This window comes from Dunckerocampus dactyliophorus, chromosome 8 (genome assembly GCF_027744805.1).
Source record: "Dunckerocampus dactyliophorus isolate RoL2022-P2 chromosome 8, RoL_Ddac_1.1, whole genome shotgun sequence".
Taxonomy (NCBI): Eukaryota; Metazoa; Chordata; class Actinopteri; order Syngnathiformes; family Syngnathidae; genus Dunckerocampus; species Dunckerocampus dactyliophorus.
Window position 1 is genome coordinate 3,559,885 of NC_072826.1, and position 13,749 is coordinate 3,573,633.

Consider the following 13,749-nt stretch of genomic DNA (forward strand, 5'->3'; position numbering starts at 1 on the left):
AGCACAACTTTAATTACACACATATCACACAAGCTATTATATAAGATCATTTTGTGCTTCGTCTAATCCTCCTCCCACGCCAGACTCCATACATCGGGGATGAAACCGTACGCCATAATCACGGTGCGGTGCGTACAGTTTGAATATGGCTCGCTCACTATATCACAGTTTTATCAAAAATAATTCATGAATAAATGATCGCTGTTTCGTGGTTGACTGTGGCCTAATATTAGTCCAACAATATTGAAAGACAAGTTATGTGTAGTATTGTGGTCACTAGAGATCCGTAATGTTAGAGACATGACGTTAGATTACATTACCTTGCACACTGCATGGAGACTGGCTACTGAGCCAGCAGAGCCCAGCCGACATGCCATGGCTGAGACATACATGCCATGGCTGATACGTACATGCCATGGCTGAGACGTACATGTCATGGCTGATACGTACATGCCATGGCTGATACGTACATGTCATGGCTGATACATACATGTCATGGCTGATACATACATGCCATGGCTGATACATACATGCCATGGCTGAGACATACATGCCATGGCTGATACGTACATGCCATGGCTGAGACGTACATGTCATGGCTGAGACGTACATGTCATGGCTGATACATACATGTCATGGCTGATACATACATGCCATGGCTGATACATTCATGCTATGGCTGATACGTACATGCCATGGCTGATACATACATGCCATGTCTGATACGTACATGCCATGGCTGATACATACATGCCATGTCTGATACGTACATGCCATGGCTGAGACGTACATGCCATGGCTGAGACGTACATGTCATGGCTGAGACGTACATGTCATGGCTGATACGTACATGTCATGGCTGATACGTACATGTCATGGCTGAGACGTACATGCCATGGCTGAGACGTACATGCCATGGCTGAGACGTACATGTCATGGCTGAGACGTACATGCCATGGCTGAGACGTACATGCTATGGCTGATACGTACATGCCATGGCTGATACATACATGCCATGTCTGATACGTACATGCCATGGCTGAGACGTACATGCCATGGCTGAGACGTACATGTCATGGCTGAGACGTACATGTCATGGCTGATACGTACATGTCATGGCTGATACGTACATGCCATGGCTGAGACGTACATGCCATGGCTGAGACGTACATGTCATGGCTGAGACGTACATGTCATGGCTGATACGTACATGTCATGTCTGATACGTAGTGTGTAGTGTAATACAGTATCTGTGACTTGCTGTGTGCGCCTTTAAGAAGTGGGAAGTGACGTGTGTGACGTCAGCTAGCTAGAGTTGTCTGTTAGCTGAGTGCTAGCAGCAGGTTAGCAGTGTAGAGAGTGGCCGACAGCAGCCCCTGTGTGAATGTTCACTGTCTATGTGTTTTCTGATTGTTAATAAAGCGACTGAAGTGCATCACGAGTCTCTCCTTAATAAGCTTAATAAGCATCAATAAGCAGCGGCAGTTGAGTAGTATTCTACACTAGTCTCTAGGTGTCAGTAACATCACATTTATGAGACAACAGCCACCAGGAAGTACAGTATGTTGTTAAGGCTAACGTGTGAGTCTATCCTATCTTATTTGTGTGATGTCAGCTAGGTAAAGTTGCTAGGTAATGTTAACTGTTAGCTGAGTGCTAGCAGTGACTATAGGGGTGTTATTTCATGTCCAGAGGGCTCTAATAATGCTAAATAACGTATTTAGAAAGTCATGAACAGATTTTCTATGCTAACTACAAAAATATTGAATTTATTAATATTGAATCCTACTTAGTGGAAATTATTTTTTTAACAAATAAAAATATGAAATTATACATGGTGGTTTTAAAGTAACTCGGCATGAGAAATTGCATATAGAATTTTTTGTATCACTGAAGTCATTCCGAAAACATTTTTTAAAAAGACAACATTGCATCTCTGTCTGTTTGACGCCAAGGATTCTTACATTGAAATGTGAATTTTATTTTCCCATGTAACAAAGAACATGTACCATTTGTTTCAATACATCGGTAATTGTAATATTACAAAAATGAAGCTGCACTTTTCACTGTTAGACCCACCAGGGTGCACATCCTAGTCTTCTGAACCGACGGGCAGATTTAAAAAAAAAAAAAAAACAACAAAAAATGAGCAGTTTGTATGTGAAAAGGCGGTGATGCAGACTGCAAGACAGCTCGAGTTGGGGGCTGAGGGGGTCAGCGGACTTTAAAGGGAAGGCGCAGCTGGGTGTCAGGTTCCCACGAACGGAAGAGGATGTGAGCCGAGAGCAGAATATTTAGTATGGAGAAGAACATGCCTGTAGGTATAAACCCTGCAGGATAAATTTCTGTCGAGACATTGAATGTACTGCTGCAAAGATAAAGAAAGATCTGAAGGGAAGCATGAACATGATGGCTGGGGCCCAAAACTGTGCTGAGAGCTTGGAAAATTTCACTTTATAAAGAAGGCAGTTTGTATTAGACAAGACAGCGGAACACTGAATGGCTGTGTTCTACTAATGGGAGTACATTAGCTTTCAAAGTCTATTTCATACCAGGACACATTTTCTAATGATTATCATTAGATGTTATAGCAGCCTTATAAAAGTATAATACGTTATATTTTTCTTTCATTCTATTCATTTCATGACTGAACATTATTTTCCCCTGTTATTATATTTAAATTCACAGATTGGCTGGGAGATGTCAAAGAGCTCAACTTACCATATATCAGCAGTTCTCAATTATTTTCTGTCAAGCCCCCACTGGGGGACAGAAATATTTAATACATTTTAATTGTCCGCAGGCCTGTCATAATAATCAATAAATCAATTAACCGCATGATAAATAAAAACAAGCTCTGTATATTGACATGTGCATGCGTGTTTGTTTTCCTCCTCTCTTTCTACCAAACAGGCTGGATGACAAGAGGGTTCACTCTGTGCATCTGTCCCAACACCTACGCGTGGTACTTCTATAGCGGAATGACCAAAGTGAGTGAACCTGTCAGTCATTCAGTCTGTTTGTCCCAGTGGGAAGAGGCAGGGCTGTGTGTGTTAGTGTGCTACACGTTTACGCACCGTAATTCTGTGACATGAAAAGGTTTGTAACAAAGACAATGAACACATAACGGTGGAACTTACGTTTCATCTGCCGTGATTCCCGATGAATAACACCACATTGTGCAGAGTATTTCCGCGTTATTTCTTGTTTTTTTTTGGTTAATATTCAGACAATAACAAAAGTGACACCGATTCAAAATCAGAAATATGGCGTAGTGTCCATGATACACGTTACGTTTCGGGTTTTCGACAGATTTTTTTCCTAATCGATACACTTTGGGAACTATTGTTTTACATCATGTTTCCACGCACATGTTTAATTAAAATAATTAAATAAAAATGAAAGTTTTTTGGTGTTTGATACGGTGTACTCGCATTATTATGCCATGTATTATCCTTACTTTCATGAAAAATGGTCTCAAAATAAAGCTGCCAATATCATTTATCTGCAATAATTTGTAGGACTTTTTTAAAATGATCGTCCAGCCAAATTTGTTATCGTGACAGGACTAATTGTCTGTGTTGGCAAGACATTTTGGACAATTGTATGTGTCCAACTTTGTGGAAGGCCCTTTTCTGTCCCCAGTGCACAAAAAAAAGGTCATTTGGTTAGGTTTGTGTGGAAGAACCCCATCAAACACCGTTGGCGTGAACTGGAACAGAGATGGCGAGCCAGCAGCCCCTCTTTCAGGTCCAACATGTGACAAATGGACAAAAAACTCCCAGACAAGCTCTGTCCTAATACTGTGATATCTCTAATACTGATGGAAATGTAATAGTAAATCCTAACAGGTGGACCCCCAGGTGCACATGTGGGATGCTTCATGGATAAATCAGATAGAGCTGTCAGTGCATGTGACAGGTGAGTGACAGTGGGGGTGGGGTGACGGTGGGGCGGCTTTGATATCAACCACCAGCTACATGCAGAGTCATTCTTAAATGCCGGATCCTGTTAGTACAAACATATTGCAAACATGCATCTACTGTAGACAAGGGGAGTCTAAAGTTCAGACCGGAGGCCATTTGTGGCCCACAGCTCTTTTTTTCTTTGGGGCTGGAATACTGGAATCATTCTGCCGAGATGTTCTTTATATTTAACAGCTTGCATCTCATGCTTTGTGTTCTCAGTGACAGATTATATCATGACAATACACCTTTTTGCTGTTTTTTTAAAAATATTGTTTTAAAAATATTTCAACTTTCTTCTTGTACATTTTGTTCTCATAATTTTATAACTTTATTCTCACACTATTTTGACTTTATTATTGCAATATTAAAAAGTTGCAACTAAAAATTTCAACTTTTTCTTTGTTGTGTTTGTTTATCATATTACAACTTTTTTCCTTAACCATTTCTATTTTTTTTCTCTTAATATTTTGACTTTACTCTTTTAGTATCTTTATTCTTGTAAAATTACTGCTCTTTTTTAAAATTTTTGCTGTTGTTTTTTTGAACGGGCCGCACTTTGGACACCCCTGGCCCAACATATCTTGACACTGGATTGGTCTTAATGTGCTAAATAAATGAAATATGAAGAATATCAAAGTCCTTCATAGTTTCCGTTTGCAGCCGTCAGTGGAAAAATTTTGGACACCCCTGATCTAGGCCATTCTCAAACTGTGGTACAAGTACCACTGGTGGTACGCGGGCTCCATCTAGTGGTACCCGGGAACACCAGCGATTTTATTTGAAATAAAAAGTATCTTAGCGATATATGCCTAAGAAATAATTGCATAAATACGACTGTATTAAGCAGAGGAGTTGCGCCACGCACCATGCTCTGATCCCCCGTCTTGGTGAAGGTCTCCTCGTCTGCGACGTCACGCTTCACCCAGCTGTAGGAGACCATGTAGCTGGTGATGGGCGGGTGGTAGACGGTCAGAGGGCGCTCCCAGCTCACCATCAGGGCCGTCTGGTTCAGCGGTTGGATCTTCATGCTCACTGGAGCACTGCTGCACACTGAAAGGTGAGGAAGGAAGGCGGCAGCATGAGAAGGGGGGCGATGCATACAGTATGCATATATGCATGCAGATGGCCCAAGATGAAAGGCCTGATGATCATTTTATGTATGTCTAAACAGGAACTCCACTGGGGGCCTGTGTGGAGAAAGACAATTTGGAATTTGCGTTACAACGTTACAAGGCCTCCATCGTTGCAATAAAAAAGGGGACGCAGGTGAGGAAGGTGAGCATGCGCGATGACCTCAAGGTGGCAGTATGCACCGCGCTCACTAAGAGAACCGTCTGCCAGTTTGACAATCTGGACATTCCGCACCCAACACAATGGGGCAACAGCAATCAGGAAACAATGTCAACTAATCATGTGCACGCAGGATTTCTGACAAATTGAAATTGTCACAATCATTTACACTGTGAGGCGGCGGTGCAAATGACGGCGCCGTGACACCAGAAAGAAGGTATGGGGGTGGGAGAAAAAAAAAATATATCAGCAGAGAGGACTCATGGGGGGAAAAAACAATAGCAAGAAAGACTCGGGGTGTTGATGAAGTGTGACAGTGTGTGAATTGTATTAGAACTTGTCAGATGTCGGGTGTCGGTGGCTTAACATTTAAAGAAAGAACATCTTGTGCTGTTTCTGGAATGATGTTCATTGTATCTGCTGAACTTGGTGTCAAGATAACTCGCTTGGGAATATACAACGCGGGATTTTACAATGTCAACATCTTCTGGGTACACGACGGTCATGGTTTCACTGAACTACATCGCATGTTGACACTTGTACAACTCAACACGTCTGAAAAGGAGCAGGAAGAAGCAGATCTTATTTAATCCTAATTTAAGTTCTTATTAATGTAACAGGGAGTGAAGAGAATAAAAAATAGGTAGCAATTGGGGGTGTCACAAGATCTTGCGAGATTAAAACGTGACAAGATTTTCCGTTCAGAAATATCTCGTGGACACTAGGCCTGGGACGATAATGAATACATGAATTCATCACACAATAAATGAAAATGAACTCCATTATTTTGCCAGCCTCAGTATAAAGTATTGCCATGTGCATGAGTGTCTGTGTTTCTTGTCTCGTCTCCAAACGGGCAGGAAGAGGGTTCACTCTGTGCATTGCTTTCAGCACCTTGGTGCATTTGTTCCACAGAACAACGACATGAACAGAGTCAGAGTCTCTTTGTTCTCGGTGGGTGGAGGCGGGGACGCTAGCATTCACACAGAATGCAGAATCGTGTAACGTAGCAAAACAAATGTATTAGTAGTATTTTGTCATTATTAAAATTTTTCTCATTTTAAGAAAAATGCTAAAATCTCGTTCTCGTAGACCCAATCTCGTGTATCGTCTCATGTAGTGAATGAGTGTCTCATGACACCCCTAGTAGATAGATATGGAGTGATGAAGGAAAGAGGGAAAACAATGCATTAAAATAAATAAACAATTGAATAAATAAATACGAAATAAATCTAAATATTCAAAAAACAGATGAATAAATAACTAGAAATAATTTCAAATATATATATGGAGATTAAGAATGAATAAATAAATAACTACAAACGCAACAGTAACGTTGTAAAATGCATACATGAATGCAGGATATAGACTTGGGGTATCATGAGAGCTTGTGAGATTACAACATGATTAAAAACTGCCTCACCAGAATAAATAAATGAATTAATCAAATGATAAATGAACGTGGACTCAATAATTTTGCCAAATATTGTCATGTGCATGCGTGTCTGTTTTCGTCTCTTGCAGGCAGGAAGAGAGTTCACGCTGTGCATTAGCTCAACGCCTAGACACTTCACAGAACAACGGCAAACAGAGTGAGATCTCTTGTCAGTCATACAGTCGCTTTGTCTCTTTGGGGGGAGGTGGGGCTGCTAGCATACACACACAGCAAAAGAGTGGAGCCTCGTGAGGAGCAATGCAAGGTAACGTAGAAGTTAGGAGGGAAAAAGATGCTTGCAAAGCCAAGTTCCACAGCCCCCGTGTGAGAATATCAATGATGGTGAGCCCAACAACACAAAAACATTTAATCGAAAGCGGTAGCAATATAAAATGCAACAAAATGAACTTTAAACATATCCACCCAACACAGTTTTGCCATCTGGGGAAAAAAAAACAAACTACACATGGAGACGCAGAGCCGTCTTTCTCAGTCAATACTCATCAAGATGTTTAGTCGGCAACAGTGCAAAAATGTGTGCGTTCACAAAAAGTAATTGCAAAAGAAATGCTGCTCTTTGATACAGTTGAAAAGCCAGCATTTCAAGAAATGCTACCAATGTTTGACAGACAGTACAAATTGCCTATGAGAAAATACAAATCACAAAAGCAAATTCCACAACATTACAGAGTGAATGATGACATATTAAAGGAAATATTGCATTATTTACTATACTCAACATTTTTATTGTGAAAAATGCAGCTTCCAGTGTAGTCAGAAACGATTGTTGCTGGAGCTGGAGCTAATGGATGTGGACATCAGTCACTTTTATTGTACATATTTACATCCTATTCATGTGACTACTCATATTTGTGTACGGTATATTTCTTTATATTTTTGCGCTGAACTGGAAATGTAAACAAAAAAAAAAGACCAATCACAGCTCTGCAGTCCGTGTCACCGTTGACGCAAAGGTTGAATGTTATGTTGGTGCATGTCAAGCTCCACGGGGGGTTTTGGAGGGGGTAGAGCCATCTTACATGGGTGCCATGACACTGGAACATAAGTCAGGCTCAAGCAATAATTTAGGATTAATTATTAAAAACAGTAATCCCTCGCAATATCACGGTTCGATTATCGCTCCCTCACTATATTGCGTTTTTTCAAAAATGAATTAACTTTTGTGGTTGAATAATACAGCGTACTATTAGTAAAAAAAAGCATATTTAGCAAATTGTACTTATTAAATTATTAAATTAAGCATTTTCAAACATAAAAATGGCTAAATGATCTAACTAAATCAACTCAAATACAAGTACAAAGCCCAAGAAACATCGTCACGTATTTAGAAGATCGTAAACAGGTTTTCTATGTCACAAATTTGAAAATATTCCATTCATTAATATCGAATCCTACTTCATGGACATTCTGGAACCAATTAACCGCATTTAACAAGGTATTACTGCATATGCATTTCTTCTTTATTACTGCATAAGTCATCCACAAACTCTATTAACTTTCATCAAATCACAATCAGTAAATCAGTAATTGCTGAAAAACAGAGAAGGGGTAGGATTAACTAAGCTCTGCTTCTTCCTACTCCTTTTCAAACGTGTTGAACCGTGCAAGTGTAAACAAGCGATGTACTTCCATGTAGCTTTGTTAAGCATGTTTAAAATCAAGTAAATCATTAGCGTTATTAAAGTCTGTTGGGTTGACGCCACCCTAAATATTGCAGCTTTTACTGCTGTTTTTACAATGAAAGCTCACAAAAAGGGTCGACATCTTTCACAGCTTTCCGGCCTTTAAATGTTGGGAATGTAAGCACAATGCAGCCTCGCTCGACATGTTCAACCAAACTCTATAGTGGAGATAAACACGCGCACACACACACACACACACACACACGCACACACACACACCCACACACACACACACACACACACACACACACACGCACACACACACACACACACACACACACACACACACACACACAGCAATGTTGACAGCTGTCACCACAGAGGATAAAGCAGTCCTATTGTTTACTCTTACTATGTATTGTTTCATTTCAGGCGAGAGAGAGAGAAAAAAAAGAAATGTGAGCGAGACAACAAGAAAATGAGTCAGACGGCGAGGAAGGGTGAGGCGAGTGCTGCAGTTGGGCCGAGACTGACTGAATAGAGATGTTGGCCCACATTCATTCTGCCCGCCCGACGTAACGCCACAAAAGCAATTTCATAACTATAATTTGCGCGGCTCAATTTTAGCTGCGCCACATATTAACGATGACGGCTGATCGGCCTCGTTAGAGAACTTCATCACCAGCGTTCCCAATCAATTTTCTCCAACAACACCACTTTACAGCCTTTCTCATTAATCTCCATTGCTCTTTTGCAGCAGGCGGCTTTGCGATTCTTTTGCTTATTTTCTGTCACGCGCACGTGGTGGAAATTGTTGGTACACTTCTTCCTTGAATCCAACAGCATCTCTCACCTTCCTCATCAAATTTATGTCACTTTGAACTTTTTTTTTTTGCAGGGGTAGTAAAAAACAACAACAAAACCCACTTAGAAATAGGCAGTGCACCTGAATGCCCCATCAGCATACAGAGCAATGCTCAAAGGCGGAAGAAAGGAGACAGATATAGAGTTGTTCATCATTCTGTGTGTGTTCTATGAACAAATAAATCACCCACACACATAAAATGGAGATGATTAAAGGATCCCCTAGCTGGAATCTGTCCATGGTGTCCCAACTCTAACAGAACCACTGTCCATTCTTCACAAAGACGAGTCACACTCAACTAATTTGTTAGGTGCACTGTTTGTACAAAAACCACAACATACTTGTGGCAATCATTTTGACAAAAAACAGCTACAACAACAACTGGGGCAAACCAAAACCGAGGTTCCACTGTACCACAAAGTGTACTAAAACCGATCGAATAGAAAACAAACAAACAAAAAAAAACATTCAGAAATACATAGTGCCCTGAACGCCCCATCAGCATACATACAACACAGCGCTTGAAAAGAGGAAGAAAGGAGACAGATACAGAGTTGTTCATCATTCTGTGTGTGTTCTATGAACACATAGACCACCCACACACACTTAATAAAGATGATTGAAGGATTCCCTAGCTGGAATCTGTCTATAGTGTCGCAACTCTTAATAGAACCACTTTGTATTCTTTACAGAAACAGAGTGATCCATGTGTGGCACTCGACTAGTTTGTTAGGCGCACCAAAACCAAAACATATTTGTGGCAATCATTTTCGGCAATAATTTTTGACGTATTTTGGTCATTTTAAGCATTAGCGGAACTTCCTTCCGAGGTGCATTGAATTCAATAGCAACATAGAAACGAACGTTGCACCTCAAAAACAAACACAGCAGCAATATGTAGTGTTACGTTTCGCTAGTAGCTAGCTGGTGTGGCGTGGTGAGGTGTCACTATGCCACTAAAGTAGTTCTTGGGCGTAACAGTGTTAATAGCAATAATCATAACAATGTCGCTGTAGCTCAGTGGTTCTCAATTACTTTCTGCCATCCCCCCACTGAGGGACAGAAGTGTTTTCGCGCCCCCCATTTGAAATACTATTGAGAAACTGATGTCTATTTATTTATCTGTGCTGTAGACTGAACTCAAAACTGAAACCAATGAAATGTAACAAAATTTGGAGCAGTGAACAGTCAAATTGCATGCAGAGTACGACAAATTCATACATGTTGCCAGGTCTGCTCTAATATTGAAAGTTCTCCCTGCCTCTCATGCCCCCCAGGGGGGCCCGCCCAAGTATCTGAGAAGCACTGCTGTAGGTTGGTTAATATGCAGGTCACATTATGTAAATGGAGCGTTGTTGTTACTTTTTTCAGAAGGCTTTATAGGTGGAATAGGTGCGTCCCATTGCGTGTATTCTTAGCTGCCTCTTTTTTTGTTTTGCGGTTTTTATATCTTTAGAATCCACAGAAAAGAGAAAGACATGTGTTCATGTCACACCTAAGGATTGTGGATGCTGGGCAACATAAAAACAAGTGCACTATTCCTTGAAAACAGGGCTCAGAGAAGGCCACTTCTGAATAATCCAATTCTTGAGTGTTTATTTGTCTACTTGTCCCGTTGGAGGACCCATGACCTGTGACTGAGACCAAGCTTTCTGACACTGGGAAACACATTTGGCTGCAGAATGGCTTTAAAGAGAACATAAGAACGTAACCAAGCCTCGTGGTACGTTGGCAGAGAACTAGCTACGTGCGTGGGGCGGATGATGTGCGTTGCTACACTGCGGAAGGACAAGGTCACGCTTGTGATGTCTCCCAAGCGTGAGGCAGACTCTTCTGATCGCAGTCTGTCAATGTAAAAGAAAGTGAAAAGAGGAGTCAAATCAGACATCGTAAAAAGCTCAGAAAAGGAAGCGACGCCGGCCATTATCGAAGATAAAGACAGTATCTTTGGTGGTGTGAAATGAATCTGCTCCTATGAAGTGGACATTATTGACACACGGGCACAAAAGCTTGCACCCCCTACTGTGTTGCCTGTGCTAATATTTTTCTGACAAGTCCACCACATGATGGCGCCGTTATTAAGCCCCATAGCTACATTTCTCACGCAGCTCAATGCGCTTGACAAAACACCCCGCTGTAACTTGACGGTGTTTAGCTGAATCACCACAAAATTTGCTACACACCTTTAGGGCACGGACAAGCACATGTGCGTGAAATCTGAGCAACATTGGTTGAAAAACATGGCCGCCATCAAGCAGAACGACTTGGCAAGTGGCAACTAATTAGTCATTCAGCATGTGTCCTATGATGATAAAACTTTGAGGATGGCTTTATTACATGCACGCTAGCATGTCTTCCAGAGCACCAATGTCATTTACAGCTGCCACATCAGAGTCAAAGAAAAGGTGGCGTCTGCAGGGGAAATACATCGTTGATAAACAAGACTGCCTCAGGGACTGCACGCTCACAAAATAAAGGACAGCTTCCCCCCTGCAGGCTGCCAAGCGATGGCCAATGAGAAGAAAGTGGGCTTCGGGGAGGGCAGCCTTATCAAGACAGAAGCCAAAAGGGTTGGTTTGAGACAGAGGGTGAACCGAGGGACAAATGATTAAAAAAAGAAAAGAAAAAAGGACTGAAAAAAGAATGAAAATCCAAAGCTGTGAATGAGTACAATGCGTTCCCTTCTTATTATGAGGATATCATATTATAAGTAATGATCGATGTACGCTTATGAGACAAATATGAACCAAAAGCATGACCACCCAGCAGCCCTGCCCTGTCGTGCTTGATTTTATTAACTTGACAGAAGTATGAGGTCGTCTGAGCTCTTGCAATGAGTGAGAGACTTCATCACACACTGAGGTATCCCCCAAAGACACCACTATCGATTTGATGCTATATTATTGTGCTCTGTCAATATTTTTTACTATAACCAGGAGCTGATAAAACCCTTCATCTTCTTCACGGGATCCTTTAAAATGTTATCTTTTCTATTATTTTCAGAATGAAATTTTTCATTTTGAGTGGAATGCACTCTAAAAAAAATTGGTTGTCAATTAACTTACGTCATTAAACATTAAAACAATATAGGTTGAGATATTCTCAGCATAATTCAACAGTCTTCCTTTGGGTGATAAAGCATAAGGTTATTAGTAGGGGTGCACGATAACGACATCATACCTACTATAACATTAAAAATAGCGCTGATAACAGATAATAAAAAAAAAAAAAATGCTCCAATGAGGCGAGATTACCTGTACTGTGCGGGTGAGCAAATTAAGTGCTCCTTTGTTCTCCTGCCTGTGACGTTAATTGCCTGTCCCCTTCCTCTGAGCTCACATGTAAACAAACATTCCCTTTCCGAGGAAGACATTTCACATGCTAGTTGTACCAAATGCTTCGCGATAAGGGGGGAAAAAAAAAACATCAAGCACACAAAAAAACAGACACGTGAAACGCCAGCACTGCCGCATTTGGAAAGTGTAAAAGGTTTCCCAGAAACCTTTGTGGCGTCACACCAGCTGCTCAGAGCGTGTGCCCGAATACAGTGCACCTTGCTGGCCTACGCCAGGTGGCTTCTCCCGCTCTATACTCCGGTATTTCCATATGAATAAATATGAACATGAATACAAAACTGACAAAAACATTGTATCATGTATACAATAAATGTAGGACATAGATTAAGCAATAACTTATTAAATAATGATAAATGAATGAAATGTATTGCTTGATATTGCATACGTGCTTTTGCTGTTGAAATGAATATTTCATCTTTTATTGTCAGATTAAAACACTTCCTGTCAGCCATAATGTTTCATTGCCACCCTTTAAAAAAAGCTCTTTAGGTGTGACAATTTCAAAATATATATAATATATATTATTGTTACATGTTTAAAAAACATATTATTATATTATTTCCATTGTTGGGATGCCCTGTTAAAAACACTTTATATTTTTACTTGAATGCAAAAAATGTTTTGTTAATCTTCCATTTGAAAACATCAGAACAATACTTCCAGTTCAAAATCAGCAATAAATGAACAAAAAGACTACATTCTACCTTCTAATTAACAGTGAGTTATTGACGACAAACGCCGCTAATGCAACTGTTATGACAAAGTACTACAGCTATAAATGCACTCTATAGATCATGAGATTCTAGAGCTCAGGTGAAATTAGTTTTTTTCTCTTGACATTTGAATTAAACGCCCCTGCTATACTAGTAGTAGCTAATGTGGCTAATCGTTATAAAATATGCACAAAGGAAAACAAAACAAAAACCCTCTGCGACACTAATAAATCTCAAAATACGTTATTTTGACACATTTGCTCTAAATGCGAGGCGGCACACGGCGGTCATTATGACACGTTATTGCAGGGTACAAACACGTGTAATTAATTACATTAAATATGGCCTTGTTCCATTTAGGTGGGCCGGGGCTGTAATTGTGCATGGGGGAGGGAGCGCACTGAAATGGCGGTGACACGCTGAATAGATGAGAACCCTTCTGAATTTGATCAATTACTGTGTTTACTCCGCCATTATGC

The 13,749-nt window shown here is 40.6% G+C and overlaps 1 protein-coding gene across 1 annotated transcript in view; it reads right to left on the minus strand.

The window, feature by feature from the left end:
* The window catches only part of ca16b (carbonic anhydrase XVI b), a 159,587-nt gene that overhangs the window by 27,306 nt on the left and 118,532 nt on the right, over positions 1 to 13,749 (minus strand). Inside the window, exon 9 of the mRNA XM_054783787.1 lies at positions 4,834 to 5,018. Coding sequence (XP_054639762.1) covers positions 4,834 to 5,018 — 185 coding nt within the window. The remainder of the gene's footprint in view (positions 1 to 4,833; positions 5,019 to 13,749) is intronic.